At 47.0% G+C, this 23,899-nt stretch overlaps 1 protein-coding gene across 1 annotated transcript; it reads left to right on the plus strand.

Annotated features, from left to right (window-relative positions):
- The first annotated feature begins 1,459 nt into the window (after window positions 1–1,459).
- PPP1R14A (protein phosphatase 1 regulatory inhibitor subunit 14A) lies at window positions 1,460–5,668 on the plus strand. The gene is made up of 5 exons (XM_043996216.1): window positions 1,460–1,594; window positions 1,865–2,084; window positions 4,351–4,431; window positions 4,891–4,923; window positions 5,395–5,668. Exons 2-5 carry the CDS (start codon window positions 1,881–1,883, stop codon window positions 5,530–5,532), a joined length of 456 nt encoding a protein of 151 aa, XP_043852151.1. The 5' UTR covers window positions 1,460–1,594; window positions 1,865–1,880; the 3' UTR covers window positions 5,533–5,668.
- Window positions 5,669–23,899: the final 18,231 nt, after the last annotated feature.

The following is a 23,899-nucleotide window of genomic DNA, read 5'->3' on the forward strand; positions in this document are numbered from 1 at the left end:
AGAAAGGCGGAGACGTGGTAGACACACCTTGACGCAGGCGCGGACGCACTCTGCCCGCTCCCCGCCTCCCAACTCGCACCTGTAGTGCTCTCCTCTCCTCCCTCAGACACCTGAGCCCCGCCTTCTGGGGAGGGTCCCCGCTCGGCTTCTTAGGGGCGGGGCAGTTTGAGGCCACGCCCACGGATTCCCCGCCCTGATTGGCGATGGTTGGTGCGAGTCCGCCCCTAGTTTCACAGCCCCTCCCGGCCTGATCCTACTCTTCCGGAGGGATCGTGGAGGGAGGAGACCAGCCCTATCTCCACCTTCACCGGATAAACGTGGTGTTTGAGGCCCTCCCCTTTACCTCCTGGGCCCTTCGAGGCTGAGTCCGGCGCGGCGGGGTGCCTAGTAAACGCTTCTCGGCTGTGGGATCGATGTGTTGCTCGCCCTCTCAAGGAGTGGAGAAAGGGCGGCAGAGAATGTGGAACTCACAATTTTAAAAAATGATGTTAAGAAATGTTCATGTGATCGGGAATAATAAATTATATACTTTTAAAAAATAAGTGCTTGTTGAGGGACTGTCTAGACCTCTAATTTCATCAGCGTAGGGAATTTCCGAGTGAGGAAACTCGCTCTTCCAATGCAAGTCACTTCCTTCTTTGCAAGTTTTAGTCTGAGGGAGTTGTCCCTAGAGCGCTGAGGAGTAGGGTTCCTTGCTAGGATCGCCCAGCTACATCTCCTGAAGCTCTCTATTCACTAGAGCGCTATGCCTAATAAGAAGAAACTGTGGGTTTTAGGGGTGAAAGGCATAGATTGATCCTGCCTCAGTTCCTTATTTGCTGTGTGACCCTGGGCAAGGAACTTCTTTCTGATACTCAGCTTCCAGTATTCCCATCTGTGAAATGGGAATAGTACTGCCCTTCTACCTCGAAGAGATGTTGCCAATGGGGCTGCTCTAATACATCAGTCTTACTGAACCGACAAACATTTTTTTTTAGTGAAGCAATTGGGGTTAAGTGACTTGTCCAGGGTCACACAGATAGTAAGTGTTAAGTGTCTGAGGCCGGATTTGAACTCAAGTACTCCTGACTCCAGGGCCGGTGCTCTATCCACTGCGCCACCTAGCTACCCCGAACCGACAAACATTTCCACGGTGTTTCAAAGGTCTTAAAAAGGAAATGGGGCAGGACACATCCAACAATTAGTAAGTGCCCGTTATATATGATGGAGAGGAGGGTACCGGTGGAATGAGGAAGGTGACCCTCGGGATGAGGGATCTTAACTCATGCAAGCTCTTACAATCCGGGGGGCCCTAGCCAATATTCTCCCATAAATGGGGGGGGGGCGGGGAGGAGGGGTGGGTGCTCTAGGGATTTCGCCAGAGTGGAGGGAGCAAAATGACAAGTATTATTACTCTGCCTGGAGGCGGAGGACCCAAGCCTCCGCCTCCTCCGCCAATCATCCACCAGAGGTCGGGGAAGCCCCACTGGAGATAGGTCAGCCCCGCCCCCATAGGGCCCTGCACATCTGGGAACATCTGGCTCTAGCTGTTCAGAACATCGAAAGAATAAGCAGCTCCCCCTCCCCGAACTTGCTGAGTGGAAGCGCGCTAGGGGTGAGATGGCACCCCCATCACCGCAGGGGATCGGGGGGAGGTGGAATTGCTTGGGCCGCCTGGGTCCGCAGAGAGGGCCCTGAACCGGGGTGGTGGGCGGGAGAGCAAAGAGGACTGGGAGGTGGGGGCGGGCCCTCGGGTTCCTGGGTCCAGCTCCAGGCTCCTTCTCCCTTCTCCTCCCCCTCCTCCCGGGCCCCGCCCCCTTCCTCTCGCCCTCCCCCTCCTCTTTTAAGAGCGGCCGGCTGTCGCCTTCTGGTCTATCATCCCTAGGGGGTCACCGCAGGGGATGGCTGCTCAGAGGCTCGGCAAGCGGGTCCTGAGCAAACTGCAGTCACCCTCCCGGGCCGGGGGCAGTCCTGGCGGTAGCCCTGGAGGGCTGCAGAAACGACACGCCCGAGTCACGGTCAAGTACGATCGGCGGGAGCTGCAAAGGCGGTTGGACGTAGAGAAGTGGATCGACGGTCGCCTCGAGGAGCTGTACGGGGGACAGGTGAGGCTGGATCCCCGGCAGGGGGCGGGGTCTCGAAGGAAGGCTGTGGAGTCCGCTGGGACGGCACGCATGGGGAGAAGGACGCAGAGCACCCCAAACCTGTCCTTTGCATCTTTCTGCACGGTTTCGATGGGCTCGTGGTGCCTTACACTGTCAGAATGTACAAATCTCTGAATCCTCGAAGGGCGGAACTGGGAAGAACCTTAGAGAATATCTAAGAGAACACCCCCCCCATTTAGCAGATAGGGAAACTGAGGCTCAGAGACGCTAAACTTGTCCCAAAAGGCAGAGTGGTTGCCTTTCCTTCCCAATTGTCTATTCCTGTCTACCCCGCTCTGTTCGCCTCCCCTAATCAACCTCCCTCCATTTTGCTTCTGCCAATGCTGTCTCCTCACTGGGGCCTAGCCGGCCTTATCCTCTCCGTAGGTACTTCCACCATCCATGCCCCTTCCTAATAACCCCACCCCTATGACAGTGTGACAACCAGAGGGAGGCCAGCAGGAGGGACCAGAAATAACGGATAAACTTCCCATTTGGGCAAGTCTACACATATCCGATGAAAACCTATTTATGGGGATAATGTGGGCAGTGGGTGGCATATACAGACAAATGCAAGTAATAGACACATCTGGAATTACATGTAGAGGAAGAAACACACTTGAAGACACAGTCACACACTCAAAGACACCCCCCCCTCCCCGTAATACAGCCAAAGGCACAGGGAGATAAATATACAGGGAACGAGCCATGCCCACGGAGGGACCAGGAACCAACACAAGGATGACACAGCTCGATCCCCCCTCCCCCACCCAATCCTTGGACATACTAGACACTACAGCCGCCTTCGTAGTCCTGGGCCAGCCCGAAAGCCTGTAGGAACCTTATGTAAACAACACTTCTTTCTGCCTGGAGCGGAAAGAGAATGTTTGGTGTTTGGGGGAAGGGCTGGAAGATTTCCAGAAGCTGTAGCTCCAGATCTCCCAGTCTGGTCCAACCCCCTCCCCTCCATGCCTTGGGGCTTGGGGTGGGGGGAGGCAGAGCAGGAGATAGCTGATTTGCTCCCCACTCCAGCGCCAAGGCAGGCAGTGTAGCCTCCCCCTGCCTCCCTCTGCCTGTCTCTCTTCCCTGGGGCACAGCTGGGCCCTGTCCCTGAAGTCTGGCAGGAAGCCAGATCGGAGACTGGGCAGATAGCCCAGACCCCAGTGCTAAGAACTGCCAGGTGCCCCCCCAATTCTACTCCCCACCCAGTAGGGCGATCAGAGAGAGCAGAGACCTCTCCCAGGGACACACAGCATCATCTTGGGGTGGCAGAGGAGCCCCCGAATGACTTCGAATCCCCTCTTGAATTCTTAGGCTGAGTGCTCTCTCTTCCATTCCCACTCCAGGAGCCCCAAGGGGACCCAGGCATCCTGGGGCTGGGATCTACAGGAACGACTCCAGTTCCATTCCAAGTCTCCCCTCCCCCGCCTCCCTCCTTCCTCCCTGGCTCAGGCTTTTCCATGAAAGGGCAGAGTCAGGGGCCTCTGGCTGGGGACCCAGGAGACTTAGCTATCCCCACCCCCACCCTCAAATCCCAGTCCCTGGCATTCAAAGGCAGGACTGAGCCTGCTTCCTGGCAGGCTCTGGGATTCCATTTGGACACCGGATTCCTTGCCCCCCATCTGCCCTGAGGACCCCTCTTTGTCTTCCCCTCCCCACTCTTTGTTGTGGGAAGTTTTCAGGGTGTTCTGGGACTTAATCTGTAACCCCTTCAGGCCCTTCACTCTGTGTAGGAGCAGAGGAACAGATGTGAGGAGCAGGACTTAGATTGGGGCAATACTCTCCAGGTTCTCCTAGACCTACATAGCAGGAGCCAGAGGGGTGGGCAGATCTAGGTACCTGGGGAGCTTCCTGACTAGGAAGGTGAGGTTTCTGAAGTGCAGGGCTCTCACAATTGGAAAGGAACCAGACAAGGCACAGGAAGGCCTCAGTAGTGATGGTAGGGGGCAGAATTGTATGCATTGGATGGGTGGGGGGAGGGAGTTTGGCACCTTCCCCTCGGGTGCTTGGCCCAGATGGTCATGCCTGGTAGTACCATCTCCGCATGGTACATGCCCCTGCCTGGACTGAGACCTCATCAGCTGGTCATACTCGCCACCCCAATAAGGAACTCTGGTATTTTCTGGATTGCAGAGACAGAAGGTGAAAGGGTTTGGGGTGGGGAAGGAAGAGAAAGATGAGAGACTTGGGGGTCCCCAAACCAAACTGACCCCTCACCTCCTTGCAGGAGGAAGACATGCCTGATGAAGTCAATATTGATGAATTATTGGAACTAGAGAGTGAAGAGGAGAGAAGCAGAAAAATTCAGGTGTGTCTCTTACCCATTAGATTGTAAGCTCCTTGAGGGCAGGGACTGTCTTTTGCCTCATTTTGTATCCCTGATACTTAGCACAGTGCACATAGTAGGCATTTAATAAATGTTGAGTGACTGCATAGGGAGTAAGAAATGGAAGAGGGACATTGGGGGACAGAGAGAGAGAAAAAAGAGGGGAAGACCTTTGGGAATAGGGCAATCAAAGGAGGCTAAAAGCTAAATGACATTGGCGCTGGTCCTGTCATGTTTTCCCCTCACACTTGGGGAAGAACAGTAGCTCTTCTTCCTCAACTTTCATCTCTGTTCTGGAAAACAGCCTGAAACGCTTCCATTCCCATTTCTCTGAGGTCCTTATGTCATGGTGGGGTTTGGGGGTGGGGAGAAATTATATGGGTGGGGGAGAGGTTGGTTTGTGTATCTCATGTGTTGTTTTTTTTGGGGGGGGGGTTCCAGGGAATCTTGAAGTCCTGCAGGAACCCCACAGAGGTAAGTCCTGCCCCTTATTCTGGGGTGCAGAGAATGCAGGGGAGGCGAGGAAGAGAATATCACTTCCATCCTGTAGGCCTGCCTCCCCAGGCATTGTCCGGGCCCTTCTTCCCTGGTCTTGCTCTCCTGTCTCTGTAGACCGGACCTCTCCTCTTCCCCACCCCCCTCCTTCCCACTCAATCTCTCTCTCTCTCTCTCTCTCTCTCTCTCTCTCTCTCTCTCTCTCTCTCTCTCTCTCTCTCTCTCTCTCTCTCTCCCTCCCTCCCTCTCCTCCTCCTCCTTCTTCTTCCTCTCTCTGCCTCTGCCTCTCCCTGCCCCCCTTTCTCCCCTCCTTCTCTTCCTCTGCCTCTGCCCCTCTCTCCCACTCCACCCCCTTTCCCATAGCCCATCAATCACTGGAGGTTTAAAGGTGGGGGTGGGGTTAGTTTTTTCTCTGACTTCCCTCCTCCCCCTCCTCTCCCTTTCATCCAGGATTTTGCCAAGGAGCTGGTCCTGAAACTTCGGGGGCTTCACAAACAGCCAGGCCTTCCCCGGGGCAGCCCATCAGACGACTCAGATGGGGGTGGCATGAGCCCAGTCCAGGATCAAGCCAGGACAGCCCCTCGCTGACCGATCCCTTTCCCTTTGATGCCCTGGAGAGATGGCGTATTCCTGTCTCTATGTTCCCCATATCCCTCTTCCTGGGACTATGTTTATAAATTGTATTTTATGTTGTTTTAAAAAGAAAAATGTGTTTGTGGTTCAGGCACTGACTCCCCTGAGGTTATTTTATCCTTCCCTCCATTCTCTCTCTCTTGATGCTTTTTTCCCTGCCAGCACCCCCCCCCCCAGCTGTCCCTGGACTAATGGGGACAGATGGAAAATCAATTGAGCCCCCACCCCCAGGAAAAGGGAGTATGAGAACAGAGCACAGCTGGAGTCCCTGGGGACCCAGGCATCCCTACCTCCCAGCTCCTGGCCTCAGCTCCATCTCTGTCTTCCTAATTCTCCTGTCCCCTCCTTCTCCCTTCCTTTCTGGAAGGATGATACATCAAGTTAACCTAGAATCACAGGATCGAGAGCTGGAAAGCACCCCCCACACCGCCCCCTGGAGATCTTCTAGTCTGACCTTCTCCTTTCTTTAATTGCTAAGGAAACTGAGTCTCAGAGAAGGGAAAGGACTTGTTTCCACTTCCTGTCCCCAGTGCCAGATAGCAGGGACCCAGCAGAAGCTGAGGCTGGAAGCCTCAAGGTGGGGGAGGGAGGGGGGAGGGGAAGAGGGCAGGCCCTTAGGGCATGGCGCCTCCAGCAGGGGGATGTAGGGACCCTGTGGGTCAGCCACCATCGGCAGCTCTTTGAGCCACTTCTGAACAAATAAATGTGCAGGAGCCATCCTCACATTCAGGATAAAGTCAAGGCTGAGGTTGTTACCAGACCGGAGAATTACCAAGAATGGAGCAGAGAAAATCAACAGGAACTGGGTGTAGAAGACACAGCAGGAGAAATAAGAGGGCATAAGATCAGGGATCATAGAGCTGGAAGGCACCTCAGAGGTCTAGCACAAATTCTCCCAGCTTCTTCCCGTCTAGCACCACCCCCCTTCATTTTTTTTTTTGCAGGGCAATGGGGTTAAGTGACTTGCCCAGGGTCACACAGCTAGTAAGTGTCAAGTGTCTGAGGTCGAATTTGAACTCAGGTCCTCCTGAATCCAGGGCCAGTGCTCTATCCACTGAGCTACCTAGCTGCCTCCCCCCTTCATTTTTTAGAGAAAAGGAAACTGAGGCCTAGGGAAATGAAGTAACTTTCCCCGGGTCACACAAATAATATCTTTTAGAGGCATATTCCACTGTAAAAGACTGGCTCCTGAAGTTGGAGGGGAATGGAGGAGGGAAGGAACTAGGAAGAGGGGCCAGACTCCCAACTAGGGTAAGTGGAAATGATGAGGAAGTTGTCAACTGAAGGAGCAACTATGATAGAACATAGTTGGGGGGCAGCTAGGTGGCCCAGTGGATAAAGCACTGGCCCTGGATTCAGGAGGACCTGAGTTCAAACCCAGCCTCAGACACTTGATACTTACTAGTTGTGTGACCCTGAGCAAGTCACTTAACCCTCATTGACCCGCTCCCCCCAAAAGTATTTGTTGTGATGGGACACAGGTGAAGGCTGGGACCTGGGGGGCCAGAGGGGTCATTGAGGATGACAAAGGGAGAAGTGATTTAGGGACAGGAATGGAGAAGAAGCTGGGTTGAGGAGGATAAGAATGTGGGAAAGAGGGACCAAGAGGGACATAGTGGCAATGATGGGATAGGGTGCTGAGGACTGTGGGGGTCAGCTGACAGGTGGGAGGAGAAGCAGAAGCCGCCAATGATATGGGGTGGGGGGCAGGGATGGAGAGGAGGCTGAAGTTATAGAATTGGGGATAAGAGATGGGTGTGGGGGAGATGAGGCCTGAGAGGTCAGGGTTTGGGGTTGCGAAGGAGACCATAGAAGGGGATAAATACTGAGAAACCTGGGAACTCTGGGGTGGAGTATAAGCCAGTGAATTGGGAGGTAGATAGATGAGAGCAGGGACAGGGAAGAGCTTGGGAACCAGGGCCCAGTGACCTAAGAGTGTGGGAGACATCATCAGAGGAAACAGTGATAGAGGGAAGCTAGTGGGAAGGATAGCGACAGGGAAGAAAGAGGCTAGGGAAGGAGACACACTGGCCCTTGCATCAAACTACCTGGGTTCAAATACTGGTTCTGCTACTTATTAGTTGGGGGACTATGGGTAAGACATTTCACCTACCTTGGCCTGTTTCCTTATCTGTAAAATGAAGTGACTAGATCAATGGTTTGTGATGTCCCTCTGTTCTAGATCTATGCTCCTAAAAGTCTATGATTTGGGGGGCTAGAGTTAATTGATGATAGGGAGGGCAGAAAGTGGAGGGTAGTGGTCAGGTTGGGTGTGGAGGGGACAGAGATGAGGTCAGAAAATAAGAGGCAAAGACCTGGAGGGTGTGGGAGAGAGTAATGGTAAATGCCAAATGGGAGTTTGGGTTGGGAGTAGGGAGTGATGCAGGGGTGATGTCAACGTGTGGGTGAGTTGCAGTAGGAGTCTGGGGAAGTGGGGGGAGTGAAAAAAGGACAACTAACAAGGGGATTTGCTCCTTGCACCATTGGAGCCACCTGACCACCTGGGAGTTTCAGGAAATGAGGGAGATAGAGAAATTGACACAGCCTTGACTCAGCAGCTGGGGGTGGACATCTTCAGGTCTCTCCATCTGCACCTACATCCTTATTGTCTTTTGTGGGGGATTCAGGCTGACTCCCTGCCTTCTCTCTTCTAGTGCCTCACTTCCTTCATCCCCAGCCTCAGTCCTGAGAGACTTAGGAGGTAGACAGGGACAGACTGACAACCCAGGGCACTCTGCCAACTTCTTTTCCTCCTTCTCAGTGAACTTTCTACAAGAACCAGGAAGTCTGTCCAGCTTGGGGGGTGGGAGGTAGAGGAGACTTGAAATTGCCTTGGGGTTAGGGGTCTATTCCTGACAAAAATGAAGAGATCAGGCCCCAAAGGTAGAAGTACTGCTCTCCCAATCCTTGGTCTTTATGCCCTTTCTCCCCCCCCCCCACCAGCCCCTCGAGTTTCCACAATGACTTTGAAGTTTACATAACAGAGTTCTCCCAATAGGCCTGTGAGATAAGAATTGTATAGGAGGGGGCAGCTAGGTGGTGCAGTGGATAGAGCACTGGCCCTGGAGTCAGGAGGACCTGAGTTCAAATCTGGCCTCAGACACTTAACACTTAGTAGCTGTGTGACCTTGGGCAAGTCACTTAACCCCAATTGCCTCACTAAAAAAAAAAAAAAGAATTGTACAGGAGAGGAAATTGTACAATTCTAAAGAAAAGGAAACTGAGGCCCAGAGAAAGTGAAATGACCTGTCCAAGGTCACATAGCTAGAAAGAATCAGATCCAAGGTTTGAATTAGCCCTGCCTCCCAACTCAACCACACTCCCAAATGACAGTATCAAAGAGAGGGAGAGGGAAGGACTTGGCCATTAACCAAGAGTAAGTTGCCCTTCCCCCACCTCAAACTGGAAGTTGGCTCCTGCTCTCCCAAGTGCTGATAGAGACCCATTTCCTCCCTACCCCCCACCCCCCTGATGTGGGATGGAATTTGGGGTCAAATTGAGTTGTCCCAAAAGAATTACAAGACTCAGTGACTCAATTTCCCAAGTTTTATTACAATACTGTGAGTGAACACAAGGAGAGAACCAGAATAGTGGAAAGGTATCTCTCAAATAGTGAAAGAAAAGATAGTTATATTTATAGTATGGATAAACTGATTATCAGTCTCATTATAATAATCTCCCCCTTGGGGAGGTACATGGGAGGGTTTATCCTAATTTGGAGTTCCTGAGGTCCTAAACCAACCCCGGAGGCGGGTACCTTTTTCAGTGGAGGTGTGTTTTGGGGATTTACATGTCCTAAGATGAATCTGGGGACAAATTTGGCCTTTTCTGCGCATGTCTCTTTGTTTCCCATGACTAATTTCAAAATATCTTCATTTTTCATTTTTTCCTAGTTTGAGTTTCTATAGCCTGTCAATGTATTATTGTTATAGTCTAAGGTCTCCATAGCCTCTCTCCGTCTGTTCCCTTTATGGGTACTGATTTCTGTGGGTAAGAGAACCTAGCATCCCGACTTGTAAGTTATCCATTAACTGGGGTCTGAATCCCTTTTAGGGCTAATATCTGAATTCGAGCTTGGATCTTAGGTTTTTCTATTAACCCCCTTTTTGCCTCCTACATCACCTCTCCAATTTAGGAATGGGGGTCAAGTTTTCTCGTGACCTCCCAGATTTGCCTTCCCTCCTTCCCCTATTGGGCAGTGTCTTCTCTGGGCATGTCTACATGGAAAGAAGGCTCAGACGCCCCCTTGTGGCCTCGTTAGCAGTGGAAACGCTGTTGGAGGCAGAGATCTCTCCTTGGCCAGTTGTACCCTGGCTGGACTCTTGCACCCTCCCCACCCCAACTCCACCAGAGCTAACCTAATTCATGTAGGAAGTCTTACAGAAGCTGAGGTGACCCAGCTTCTTAGAGACCCAGGGCTAAGCTTTGGGATTTCTCAAGAGATCAACTATTCCTTTAGAGTGGGGCTTCTTTAAACTTTCCACTGGAGATCCCTTTTCGCCCCAGGAATTTTCACATGACCCCAGGGAATATAGGTATATAAAATAGGTATACATCACCTTTTTTTTTTTTTTTTTTGCAGGGCAATGGGGGTTAAGTGACTTGCCCAGGGTCACACAGCTAGTGAGTGTCAAGTGTCTGAGGCCGGATTTGAACTCAGGTCCTCCTGAATCCAAGGCCAGTGCTTTATCCACCGTGCCACCAAGCTACCCCCTTTATACATCACCTTTTACTGTCATGACCCCACATTCAGTTACACCATAAGGGGTCACTACCCACAGTTTAAGAAGCTTTGCCTGGAGCAAGCCTCACCTTCTCTAGAATTCCAAAAGAATAAATCAAAACCTCGAGCCTGAGAGGGGAAACTCCTTCAAGGTCAGGCAACAGGAGCCCCAGGAAGAGCCCTTGCTGGCCTCGTTCTCCTGGCTCCACAGGGACCATTGGTGGGAGATCCTAGACCTATTCTTGGGAGGCTGCTGATCTGGCTACCCAGGACTGACTTCATGATGGGAAACTCCATCATGCAATCTGCCTGGGGCAAAGATTGTGGTTACATAATCAGTGGCAGGAAAGCCTGAAAAGGCTTTGGAAAGCCAGGCCCTAGAGTTTGGCCTTGAAATTCCCCAAGGGCAGGATGCCCCATAAATCAATGAGCTCCGGGTCACTTGAGGTCTGCAAGCAGAGGTTGGGTGACTATTGTGGCATAGAGCCCTGGACTGGGAGTCAGGAGAGCCAGGTTTGAATCCTCCTGCAGATAGGCAAGAGTCATTTAATCTAAGAGCCAGTTTCCTCATCTATAAAATGGGGATAATAACCAATAAAGGGGCGATCTAGCTGGGTGGTGAAGTGGATGGAGTTCTGGCCCCAGAGTCAAGAAGACCTGCGTTCAAATCTCACCTCAGACATTTACTAGCTGTGTGACCCTGGACAAGTCACTTAACTCCAATTACCTTAATCATCAAGGGCCATCTCCAGTCTTGCCACTGGACCTAGATGGTCTAGAGGAGAGAGTGAGGTTGGTGACCTTGCTTAGCCCTCCCTCACTTCAATTCAGTGCAAGTCATGATATCACCTCTCAATGTCATGGTCCTCTTGGAGAGTGAAGGACAAATAACAACAACAAAGCCCCCTCCAGCTTTAAGGCCCACAACCCCAGTTAGGGAGGTTCTAGGGGACTCTGCCACTGGAAGAGAAGTAAGGCTACATATCCCCTGTCCCTTGAGGTTCATACTGATATAGGTGTGGCCTAACTCAGAGGTTTCTTCCTTGAGAAGCTAAAGGACAAGACACACCAGTGCCTGGGGACAGAGATAACTCCAGAAGTCAGGACCACCACCCTTCATTCAAGCCTTTCCCCACCCCCAAAGGGAGCATTCCATAGTCAGGTGGTCACCCCAATATGGGGGGGGGGGTTAATTGATCAAATTGATCATGAGGCATCCCAAAGAATTACAAGACTCAGTGACTCAGTTTCCCAAGTTTTATTGAAATGCTGTGCCTGACCACAGGGAGAATCACCCAAAAGAGATAGGTGTCTCCAATAGAGGGAAGAAGAGTTATATAGTAAGAAAAAGTAGGTTATCTCATTATCTTAATCTCCAATTTAGGGAGGTACAGGGGAGGATTTATCCTAATTTGGTGGGTACCTTTTTCCTTGGAGGTATGGTTTGGAGGTTTACACATCATAAGGTGAACCTAAGGATATATTTGGTCCTTTCTGCGCAGGTTCCTAATGATATGCTTAAGTTTGTCAAAGCCAGAAGGTCTCTGTGTTTTTGGTATCTCTTTACTTAAGGTCTGGTTTCTAGGTGTCCTGTCATCTTGGAATATTAATGGCTATTAATGGTTAATGGTCCCTAGTTACTGTCTCTGTTGATGGTATTGGTTGACAGGGACTTGAACCCTCTTGGTCACTGTAAGAACACAAACCTTAGTTTCTCTGTTAACCCTTTTAAGTATTATTGATCTTAGGTTATCTGTTAACCCCTTTTAGCTACAACTGATAGGTTATCTGTTAACCCTTTTAGCCTCCATCAACCCCATCTGTCCTCCCCCTCCCCACCCCACCCCCAACATCATCCTCTATAAAGGTTTTGGCCTCTTCCAGTGGAGGAGAAAGTTGTCTCAGAGAATCTTGTCTCTAAACCACCTTCTCCTTTGGAGGCAAAGTCTTTGACTTCCCTCTGGGTCACTTTCTCTAAGCTCTCAAATAAAAGACCATTTTATTCTAAATGGATTGTGTGGGAGAGGTGTGATTCTTTAAAGAAGAATACCTAAGGACCCCCACACCACCTAATTCCCCATGACAATACTTACCCCCTCCCAACATTCAAGGGATCAGGTTCCGCATTCCTTCCAAGAAAATGAGACCTAGTCTTTTTGTTTTTGTTTTTGTTCTTGCAGGGCAATGAGGGTTAAGTGACTTACCCAGGGTCACACAGCTAGTAAATGTCAAATGTCTGAGGCTGGATTTGAACTCAGGTCCTCCTGAATCCAGGGCCAGTTCTCTATCCACTTTGCCACCTAGCTGCCTCCTAAAAGTTTTTCTTTTTTTTTTTTCTTATCAGGGCAATGAGGGTTAAGTGACTTGCCCAGGGTCACACAGCTAGTAAGTGTCAAGTGTCTGAGTCCAGATTTGAACTCAGGTCCTCCTGAATCCAGGGCTGGTGCTTTATCCACTGCACCACCCAGCTGTCCCCCAAAGGGGTATTGCTTATCAGTATACCAGGGTAGTGCTCTGAAACATCTATCCCTCAGGTGGGAGGCAGAGCTGCCCCTCTCCTGGGAGAGTTCAAGGATTCCTTGGAGGGGTTGGGATCTTCAGGTTTCTTGGAGTCCCACTGCATTCCCATAACAGTGCCATTTCCCAACTGCATGTGCTCACATCATGTCTCTGTGTCACATTTTGGTAATTCAATATTTTAAACCTTTTCATTAGCATTGTATATGTTATGGCAATCTGTAATCCGTGATCTTTGATGTTGCTCCTGTAATTGTTTTGGGGAGCCATGAGCGCCACCCACATAAGAAGGTGAATGTAATTGATAAATGCTGTCTGTGTGATAAAACTGCTCCACTGACTGGCCATTCCCCCATCTCTCTCCCTTTTCCTTGGGTCTCCCTATTACCTGAGACACAAAAATATTGAAATTAGGCCAATTAATAACCTACCAATGGCCGATAAGTTCTCAAGTGGAAGGAGGGATCAATTGATGTGGCAAACTTCTTTGTTGTCTTATTTTAAGAAATTGCCAGGGGCAGCTAGGTAGCACAGTAGATAAAGCACTAGCCCTGGATTCAGGAGGACCTGAGTTCAAATCTGGCTTCAGACATTCGACACTAGCTGTGTGACCCTGGGCAAGTCACTTGACCCTCATTGCCCTGCAAAAAAAGAAAAAGAAAAGAAAAAGAAATTGCCACAGTCGTCCCCCCCCCCAACCTTCAACACCCATCACCCTTATTGATCAGTCAACAGCAATCGCCATTGAGGCAAGACCCTTCGTCAGCAAACAGATTATGACTCACTAAAGTTTTGGATGATGGTTTGCACTTTTTAGCAATAAACTATTTTTGTTTGTTTGTTTTTTGTTTTTGGTGAGGCAGTTGGGGTTAAGTGACTTGCCCAGGGTCACACAGCTAGTAAGTGTTAAGTGTCTAAGGTCAAATTTGAACTCAGGTCCTCCTGAATCCAGGGCCGGCGCTCTATCCACTGCGCCACCTAGCTGCCCCAATAAACTTTTTAATGAAGGGATTGCATTATTTTGTATACATAATACTATTGCATACTTCATAGACTACAGTTTAATGTAAATATAACTGTTACATATATTAGGAAACAAAAAAATCTGTGTGATTAGCTTTATTGTGATATTCACTTTATTATGGTGGTATGGGACCAAACCTGAAATATTTCTGAGGTATGCCTGTATTTATTTGTTTGTACAGTTATTTGGGGGTTTTTAAGTCATGCTTGACTCTTTGTGACCCCATTTGGGGTTTTCTTGGCAGAGATACTGGAGTGGTTTACCCCTTCCTTCTCCAGTTCATTTTACAGATGAGGAACCTGAGACAAACAGGGTTAAGTGACTTGCCTGGGGTCACACAGCTAATAAGTTTCTGAGGCCAGATTTGAACTCAGGAAGATGAGTATTCCAGACTCAAAGGCCAGCGCTATATCCACTGTGCCACCTAACTGCCTGTATATAATCATGCAAAACAAATTTCTGCATTAGCTATGTCCTCGCTTTCCCCACCCCCCTGCAAAACCAAAACCAACCAGACAAACAACAAAAAAGAAAACATTCTTTAATCTGCCACCTGACCCCATCAGCTCTCTATCCAAAGATGAGTAGCATGTTTCATTGAGTCCTTTGGAATTTTAGTGGGTCATTGTATTGATCAAAATTACTAAGTCTTACAAAGTTGATTATCTTTATAATATTGCTTTGTGTAAATTGTTCTTCTGGTTCTGTTCTCTTTACTTTGCATCAGTTCATACAAGTCTTCCCAGATTTCTCTGAAAACATCCCTGTCATAATTTCTTACAGCACAATGGTATTCCATCACAGTCATATCCTTATTCAGCCATTCTCAAATGGTTGGGCATCCTCTCAGTTTCCAACTCTTTGCAAATCACAAAAAGAGCTGCTATAAACATTTTTGACCATTGGGGGTTATAGACCTAGTAGTAATATTGCTGGGTCAAAGGGTATGCCAAGTTTAATATTTTGGGAGGCATAATTTCAAATTGTGAAAGCCTGTTTCTGACGCAGAATCAGCCCAGTTTATGCTATTGGAGGCAAGAACTTCATCTTCATAAGTAATAAATAGGGAGCCTGGCAGGCCTTAGGCTAATGTAATTTTAGAGACAAGTGAGACATCAGTGTCCAGTAGCTTCCTTCTTTGTCAGCCTTTTAGGCAAAAACTTCCTAAATGTTGAGTCTTTGAGATATTTTGGTGAACTTACTCCAATACAAGGTTATCATTGAGCCTTTGCTGAGCCCCAACCACTATGCTGTGCTGGATTGGGTTGTGTATGGGGGTGGGAAAAGAAGATAGAAGTTGCTGATACAGGTCCTGCCCTTGGGGAGTTTCCAATCTAAGAGACAAGAAGAATATATGTAGTTTATATTTATATGACTTGTTATAGGGGGAAGCTAGGTGGCACAGTGGATAACACACCGGCCCTGGATTCAGGAGGACCTGAGTTCAAATCCAGCCTCATACAGTTGGCACTTACTATCTATGTGACCCCGACAAGTCACTTAACCCTCATTGCCCTGCCAAAAAAAAGAAAAAAAAATAAAGATTATATTTATATGACTTGTTATATAGTACTATCATGTATCTTGTTACATACACAGTAGGTCTTGTCAAATATTCACAACACATTTGGTTACTTATAATAGATACATAGAATGAATCTTGGCATATATACATAGTGTCCTGTTACAGTTACACAATGTCTTGTTATGTGTAATGCATCTTGTTACCTATACCGAGTATTTTAGCACAGTTAGAAGACTCAGTGAATAGAGTCCTGGACCTGGATTCTGGAAGATCTGAATTCAAATCAAGCTTCAGATACTTACTAAGCTGTATGACCCTGGGCAAGTCACTAGGTTTGTAAAATGGAGAGCACCTAGCCCGAGCTCATAGGGTTGACTTGAGAGTAAAATGAGATCATATTTAGCATACTTAGCATAGTGCCTGGCACATGATAAGCACTAAAGAAATGCTTCTTATCTCATCTCCTTACATTGCAACTTGTTACATGTACATTGTGTGTTTTGTTATTTGTGTTTCGTGAGTCATCTTGTTACGTGACACAGGTCTGATCTGCCCTGCTATTGAGGTTACCCAGGACTCTACCGTCTTAGACCCATAGAAGCATCAGAGATGAGAGTAATACTATCTAGTCCTACTAGAGCTAAGGGTGGTGGCATCTTGGTGCATGTGAGGAGTTTGGAGAAGTAAGGGATCTGAGGAGTTGGGGATGCTTTCCAAGGGATTATCTAAGGATATTCAAGCCTTCCCTATTTATGATACTCCATCTCCCACTTCCATTCCTTTGCACAAGCTGTGCTCCTTATGTGGTGTGCACTCCCTCCTCACCTCTGCCACATAGAAGTTCTAGCTCCATTTCTTTTCTTCTTCTTCTTCTTCTTCTTCTGCCAGGCAATGAGGAATAAGTGACTTGCCCAAGGTCACACAGCTAGTAAGTGTCAAGTGTCTGAGTCCAAATTTGAACTCATGTCCTCCTGAATCCAGGGCTGGTGCTTTATCCACTGTGCCACCTGGCTGTCCCTCTAGCTCCACTTCAAATTGTTAGTCTACACACACATACACACACACACATGCAGAGACAGAGAGACAGAAAAATTAATTTGTATTTATTTACCTACTTCTATGGTGTTTGCATACATTGGAATGGAAGTTCCTTGAGGTCAGTATTTCAGACTATTTCACTTTTCTCTGTGTCCCCAGTGCCTAGCACAGGGTCTGGCAAATAGTAGGCACTTAATAAATGCTTGTGATGGGGCAGCTAGGTGGCGCAGCACCTGCCCTGGATTCAAGTCCAACCTCAGACACTTGACACTTACTAGCTGTGCTATCCTGGGCTAGTCACTTAACCCTCATTGCCCTGCCCCCCAGAAAATGCTTGTTGGGGTGAATTGAACTGAATAAAGACTTTTGCTTTTCCTTTGAGGTGAATACTAACCCAGCCCGGACCTCTCTCTGGAGTCCTAGACTGAGCCCTAGCCAGTCTTCTCTAACTTTCTCCTGGCTGCCTGCCTTCCCCATCTGTCCCCCTGATCACATACTCACTGTTCCCAGAGCCAAACACAACACTGTAGCACAAAATCTCTTCTTCCTCCTGTTTTCCCCATCTTTGGCAAAAAGGTTCCAGTATCTTCCTTGTTGCCTGCCCTGGAAATTCTAGAGCATCTCACCATCCCCTACATCCAATCCAATCCGCCTCTGCAATATCTCTTATATCTATGCCCTCTCTCCATTTCTCACTGACTCCTTTCTAGTAGCTAGGGCCCCATCACCTCTCACTTGGAGTCTTTTTGGGTGGGGGGGTAAGGCAATTGGGGTTAAGTGACTTGCCCAGGGTCACACAGCTAGTAAGTGTCAAGTGTCTGAGGCTGGATTTGAACTCAGGTCCTCCTGACTCCAGGGCCAGTGCTCTATCCACTGTGCCACCTAGCTGCCCCTCACTTGGAGTCTTTTAATGGCCCCCTAACTTGTTTCCCTACCTCTGGTCTCTTTCTCTTGAATCTGTCCTGCTCAGGATGTCATGGTAAATGAATCTTCCTAATGCACAGCTTGCATCACCTCTCATCTTTGTTCAGGAACATTCAGTGGGTTCTGCTGCCCAAAGAATGCCCTTAGCCTGGCCTTCAAGGCACTAATTTGCCTTGATGGTCTTTACTCAGATTGAAGTGGGGGATGGGTTTAATTGATCATGAGAAGTACCAAAGAATTACAAGACTCAGCCACTCATTTTCCCAAGTTTTATTAGAAGACTGGTGGCTGAGGCAGCTAAGTGGCACAGTGGATAAGGCACTGGCCCTGGATTCAGGAAGACCTGAGTTCAAATTTGGCCTCAGACACTTGACACCACTTACTAGCTGTGTGATCCTGGGCTGGTCACTTAACCTTCATTTCCCTGCCCCCCCCCCCTAAAAAAAGGACATCTAAAGGAAAGCTTTGTGAGCATTTTGAAAGAGTGGCATTTCCTACAATCAATACGTTTCCTAAAAAGAAGTCATGACAGACTAACCCCATCTTCCTTTTTTTTTTTTTTTTGAAGTGAGGCAATTGGGGTTAAGTGACTTGCCCAGGGTCACACAGCTAGTAAGTGTTAAGTGTCTGAGGCCGGATTTGAACTCAGGTACTCCTGACTCCAGGGCTGGTGCTCTATCCACTGCGCCACCTAGCTGCCCCTCTCCCATCTTCCTTTTTGATAGTACCACACAGACATAGAGAAGTAAATCAGAGGAAAGATGGGGGAATAATGTCCTTGCCTTCCAGTGAGGATGACAAGAGGATCATGGACTGAGAGCTGGGAGGGACCTCAAAGACAACTGAATCCATCCCCTTCATTTTACAGATGAAGAAGCTAAGGCACAGAGAGATTAAGCAATTTGCTCAGTCGTACAACTAGTATACATCTGTGGCAGGATTTGAACTCAAGTCTTCCTGACTCCAAATTCAGTGTTCTGTTGTCGTCGTCATGATCATCATCACCACAACAATAACAATGGCAACAGCAGTAATCAGAACAACATTTATATTGGTGCCTAAGTGGCTCAGTGTATAGAGCACCTGGCCTGAAGTCTGCAAGACTCATCTTCCTGAGTTCAAAGCTGGCTTCAGACACTTACTAGCTGTGTTACCCTGAGTAAGTTACTTAACTGTGTTGCCCTCATTTTCCTCACCTGTAAAATGAGCTGCAGCATTTGGCAAACTACTCCAATATCTTTGCCAAGGAAACTCCAAACGGGGTGAGGAAGTGTCAGAGGTAACTAAAAAATGACAAAGCACTTCCAATCTAATCAACATTTATTAAATGCCTACTATGTGCCAGGCACTGTGCTAAGCACTGGGGACACACTTAATAAAAAGAAAGACAATCCCTACCCTCGAGGAGGGCACAATCTAAAGTGGGTGACAACACACAAAAAGAGGCAGGAAATTGGGGGGGGGCGGGGAACACCAATGGGTACCTGGTGTTGGGGCACCTTGTTCCTTGGAGTTGAAATTGGCAGGGCAGTAGATGCAAAGTGGAGTGAACTAAATCCAGTTTCTGCATTAAAGGAAGGCATTAGGAGGAATTTGTGCTCCAGTCCTCCAATCAGAGGGGTGAGGAGGCTGAGGGAGATGGTGTCCATGAGGGTTTGAATTAGCCACATGGTGATGAGTTTAGAATTGATGAGCTTATCCTGGGAGGGGCATCTTGTTTCATAGAGTTGAAATCAGGCAGATGCCAAATGGAGTGATCACAAATGAACACAGCATCTGCTCTCTCTCTTGATGCCCGCAACAACCCCAAGAAGTGCTATTATGACTATTTTATAGTGAGGAAACTGAGGCTGAGAAAAGTGATGTAGCTAAGACCTTTCCAATGATTCAGTCCAACACTCTATCCACTATGCCACCCAGCTACCTCTATATATTCAATAAAATCTCTCATGAAGTTCTGGACAATATTGAGACCTGAAGACGAGGGGGTATTTTTGCTCTACTAGACTAGGAATTCCAAGAGGGTAGAGACCAGGTATTATATAAATTTAATACATCCCCCAGTGCAAATAATACTTAGTAAAACTTTGTGGTTTGGTTGATTGGATGAGAGCCCAATTAAGAGGATTTGTGGTTGCTTGAATGACCTGACCCAAAGAGGCTTGAGAAACGGAAGAACCAGTCTCTCTCATTGCCCACACTTTCTTGTACGCATCTCACAATCTACCAAATATTAGATTTATCTGTGAATGGGTTTTATCTCTTGGACTAGACTATAAACTAGGGCAGAGGTTGTGACTTATTCATTTTTGTAATTTTCAAGTGATCAGCATAGGGCTCTGAACAAATAGATGAGCAAAAAATATTTATTGAATAAATGAATGAATGAATGAATCTTAACCTGGAGGGAGGTCTCTAAGTGATGGCTGCCCAGTGATGTACTTGGTCCTGTTCTAACATTTGGTGGGGGGGGGGGGGACTGGGAAATGAGGGTTAAATGACTTGCCCAGGGTCACACAGCTAGTAAGTGTCAAGTGCCTGGAGGCTGGATTTGAACTCAGGTCCTCCTGAATCCAGGGCCAGTGCTTTATTCACTGTGCCACCTAGCCGCCCCCTGTTCTAATATTTTAAAAAATATAATGATTTGGATCAATGATTAGGTAGTACAGGCATACCTCATTTTATTGTGCTTCACAGATAGAGAGTTTTGTTGTTGTTTTTATTATTTTTTTTTTAGGTAGTTGGGGTTAAGTGACTTGCCCAGGGTCACATAGCTAGTAAGTGTCAAGTGTCTGAGGCCAAATTTGAACTCAGGTCTTCCTGGGTCCAGGGTTAGTGCTCTATCCATTGCGTCATCTAGCTGCCCCTATTGTTGTTTTTAAACAGCCCTGCCTCTAGCAAATCTTTTGGCTTGGTTTTCCCAACAGCATGTGCTCACATCAAGTCTCTGTATCGCATTTTGTTAAATCTTTCAATATTTCAAACTTTTAAAATTATCATTGTATCTGTTTTGGCGATCTGTGATCAGTGTGATCTTTGATGTTGCTATTGTAATTGTTTTGGGGAGCCATGAGCTCCACCCACATAAGAAGATGAATGTAATTAATAAATGTCATATGTGTGATAAAACGGCTCCACTGACTGGCCTTTCCCCCATCTCTCTCCCTTTTCCTTGCATTTCCCTATTCCCTGAGACACAACAATACTGAAATTAGGCCAATTAACCCTCCCATGGCCTTTAAATGTTCAAGTGAAAGGAAGTGTCAATTGATGGAGCAAACTTCATTGTTGTCTTATTTTAAGAAATTGCCACAGCCCCCCACCCCCACCCCCTTCAGTACCCACCACCCTTATTGGTTAGTCAACAGCCATCACCATTGAGGCAAGACCCCCCACCAGCAAAAAGATTGTGACTCAAGGAAGGTTCAGATGATGGTTACCATTTTTTTTTTGCAATAAAGTATTTTTAATTAAGGTATATAGATTGTTTTTATACATAATACTATTGCACACTTAATAGACTGCAACATAGTATAAACTTAACTTTTTTTTGCATTTTATTTTATTTTATTTATTTGCTTAAACATTTCCCAATTACATTTTTTAATTTAATTTTATTTATTTATTTTTTTTTAGTTCTCAACTTTTGTTTATACATGCTTTACAATTTCAGATTTTTCTCCCTCCCACCCCTCCCTCCCCCCTCCCCTAGACAGCAGGTAATCTGATATAGGTTATATCTATATATCTCTATACATATACATATAGATATATATATACACATAATAACATTAATCCTATTTCTGCATTAATCCTGTTACAAGAGAAAGAATCAGAGCAGTGATGCAAAACCTCAAAATAGAAAGAAAAAAAAAACCAACAGCACCCAAAACAAAAGAAATAATATGGTTCAATCAGCATCTATACTCCACAGTTCTTTCTTTCTTTTTTTTTCTTGGATTTGGAGATCCTCTTCTATCATGAGTTCCCTGGAACTCTTCTGTACCATTGCATTGGTGAGAAGAATATAGTCCATCACAGTAGGTCAACACTCAATGTTGATGATACTGTGTACAATGTTCTTCTGGTTCTGCTCATCTCACTCATCATCAGCTCACGTAAGACCCTCCAGGTTTCTCTGAACTCCTCCTGCTCATCATTTCTTACAGCACAATAGTATTCCATTGTATTCATATACCACAACTTGTCCAGCCATTCCCCAATTGATGGGCACCCCCTCAACTTCCAATTCCTTGCTACCACGTAAAGAGCAGCTATAAATATTTTTGTACATGTGGGTCCCTTTCCCCCTTCCATGATTTCTTTGGGCAAAAGACCTAAAAGTGGGATTGCTGGGTCAAAGGTAAACTTAACTTTTATATGTACTAAGAAATAAAAAAATTTGTGTGACTTGCTTTATGGTAATATTTGCTTTATTGTGGTGTTCTGGAACCAAATCTGCAATAATCTCCAACGTATGTTTGTATATGCATTAAACTATCAGATGACACAAGACTAAGAGGGATTGGTAACATGTAACATGAGACACACAAAGAGATTACACACAAGAAGAGAGTCCCAGTCCAGTCCAACATTTGCAATGAGGAGACACTGTGACAGTATCAATCAATAAGGATCTATTAAACACCTACCATGTGAGAGGGCAGCTAGGTGGTGCCACAGGGATAGAAACCCAGGCCTGGGTTCAGAAAGACTCCTCTTTCTTTGAAATTCTTTTTTTTTAAATTCTTTTTTTTTTTCTGGGGCAATGAAGGTTAAGTGACTTGCCCAGGGTCACACAGCTAGTAAATGCCAAGTGTCTGAGGCCAAATTTGAACTCAGGTCCTCCTGAATCCAGGGCCGGTGTTCTATCCACTGCGCCACCTAGCTGCCCCCAAGACTCCTCTTTCTGAGTTCAAATCTGGTTTCAGACAGTCACTAGCTTTGTGACCCTGGGCAAGTCACTTAACCATATTTATTTGTTTCCTCATCTGCAAAATGATCTGGAGAAAGGAAATGGCAAACCACTTCAGTATCTTTGCCAAGAAAACCCCCAATAGGGTCATGAAGGTTGGACATTCTTGAAAAAACTGAACAACAACAATCATGTGAGAGGCACTATACTAAATGCTAGAGATATGAAGAAAGGAGCTCACAATCTAATGGGGAAGACAGCATGCAAGCAAGTACAAACAAGCTATACACAGGATAAATTAGAACTAATTGAAAGAGGGAAGGCACTAGAATTAAGGGGAATTAGGAAAGGCTTCATGTAGAAGGTGGAATCTTTTTTTTTTTTGCAGGGCAATTGGGGTTAAGTGACTTGCCCAGGGTCACACAGCTAGCAAGTGTTAAGTGTCTGAGGCTGGATCTGAACTCAGGTACTCCTGAATCCAGGGCCGGTCGGTGCTCTATCCACTGCACCATCCAGTTGCCCCAGAAGGTGGAATCTTAGCCAGAGAAGCCAAGAGGTGGGGGTGAGGAGGGATAATATTCCAGAAATTGGAGGTAACCAGAGAAAAGGCCAAGAGCTGAGAGATGGAGTGTCCTGATTGTGCAACAAAAAGGAGGCCACTGTCACTTCATTAAAGAGTAGGGGTGTGTGTGTGTGTGTGTGTGTGTGTGTGTGTGTGTGTGTGTGTGTGTGTGTGTGTGTGTGGAGGTGGGGAGTAAGCTGTAAGAAGACTGGAAAGATAAGTAAGAGTTAGGTTATGAAGGACTTTGAACATCAAATAGAGGGATTTATATTTAATTTTGGAAGCAATGGGTAGTCACTGGTGTTTATTTTGTTGGGGGTGGAGGAGTTGATGTGGTGAAACCAGCCCTTTAGGAAAATCACTTTGTGGTTGAATGGAGGGTAGATTAGGGTGGGGAGAAACTTGAGGCAGGCAGATCTATCAGCAGCTATTGCAATAGTCTGGGCATGAGATGATTAGTATCTGCACCAGAATGCTGAAGAGAGAAGAGGGTCAAAGATATTGCAAAGGTCAGAAATCCAGTTCAGATTTGACCTCAGAGATTTATTAGCTTATGACTTTGGGAAAGTCACATAACCTCTATCTACTTTGATTTTCTTATTTGTAAAAGGAAGATAATAGCACTCACCTCCCAGGGTTGTTTTAAGAATAAAATGAGATACAGTAATATCAATATAGTGTTTTGCAGACTTGAAAACCCTATGTGGGAGCAGCTAGGTGGTGCAGTGGATAGAGCACCGGCCTTGGATTCAGAAGGACCTGAGTTCAAATCCAGCCTCAGACACTTGACACTTACTGGCTGTGTGACCCTGGGCAAGTCACTTAACCCCAATTACCTCACCAAAACACCCCCAAAAAACAAACAAAAAAAACCCTATGTAAGGGGGCAGCTAGGTGGCACAATGGTTAAAGCACTGGCCTTGGATTCAGGAGGACCTGAGTTCAAATCTGGACTCAGACACTTGACACTAGCTGTGTGACCCTGGGCAAGACACTTAACCCTCATTGCCCGCAAAAAAACAAACAAAAAACCCCACAAACCACCCCAAAACTATGTAAATACTAGCTATTATTATTATTTCACAAGGTTTTAA

The sequence above is a fragment of the Dromiciops gliroides genome, chromosome 3, assembly GCF_019393635.1.
Source record: "Dromiciops gliroides isolate mDroGli1 chromosome 3, mDroGli1.pri, whole genome shotgun sequence".
Taxonomy (NCBI): Eukaryota; Metazoa; Chordata; class Mammalia; order Microbiotheria; family Microbiotheriidae; genus Dromiciops; species Dromiciops gliroides.

Bases quoted from the DNA above. Each gene is read 5' to 3' on its own strand.
- PPP1R14A (XM_043996216.1), top strand. From the start codon at position 1,881: ATGGCTGCTCAGAGGCTCGGCAAGCGGGTCCTGAGCAAACTGCAGTCA. The intron at 4,432-4,890 runs GTGTGTCTCTTA...GGGGGGTTCCAG, and splicing joins AGAGAAGCAGAAAAATTCAG to GGAATCTTGAAGTCCTGCAG. The intron at 4,924-5,394 runs GTAAGTCCTGCC...CCTTTCATCCAG, and splicing joins CCTGCAGGAACCCCACAGAG to GATTTTGCCAAGGAGCTGGT.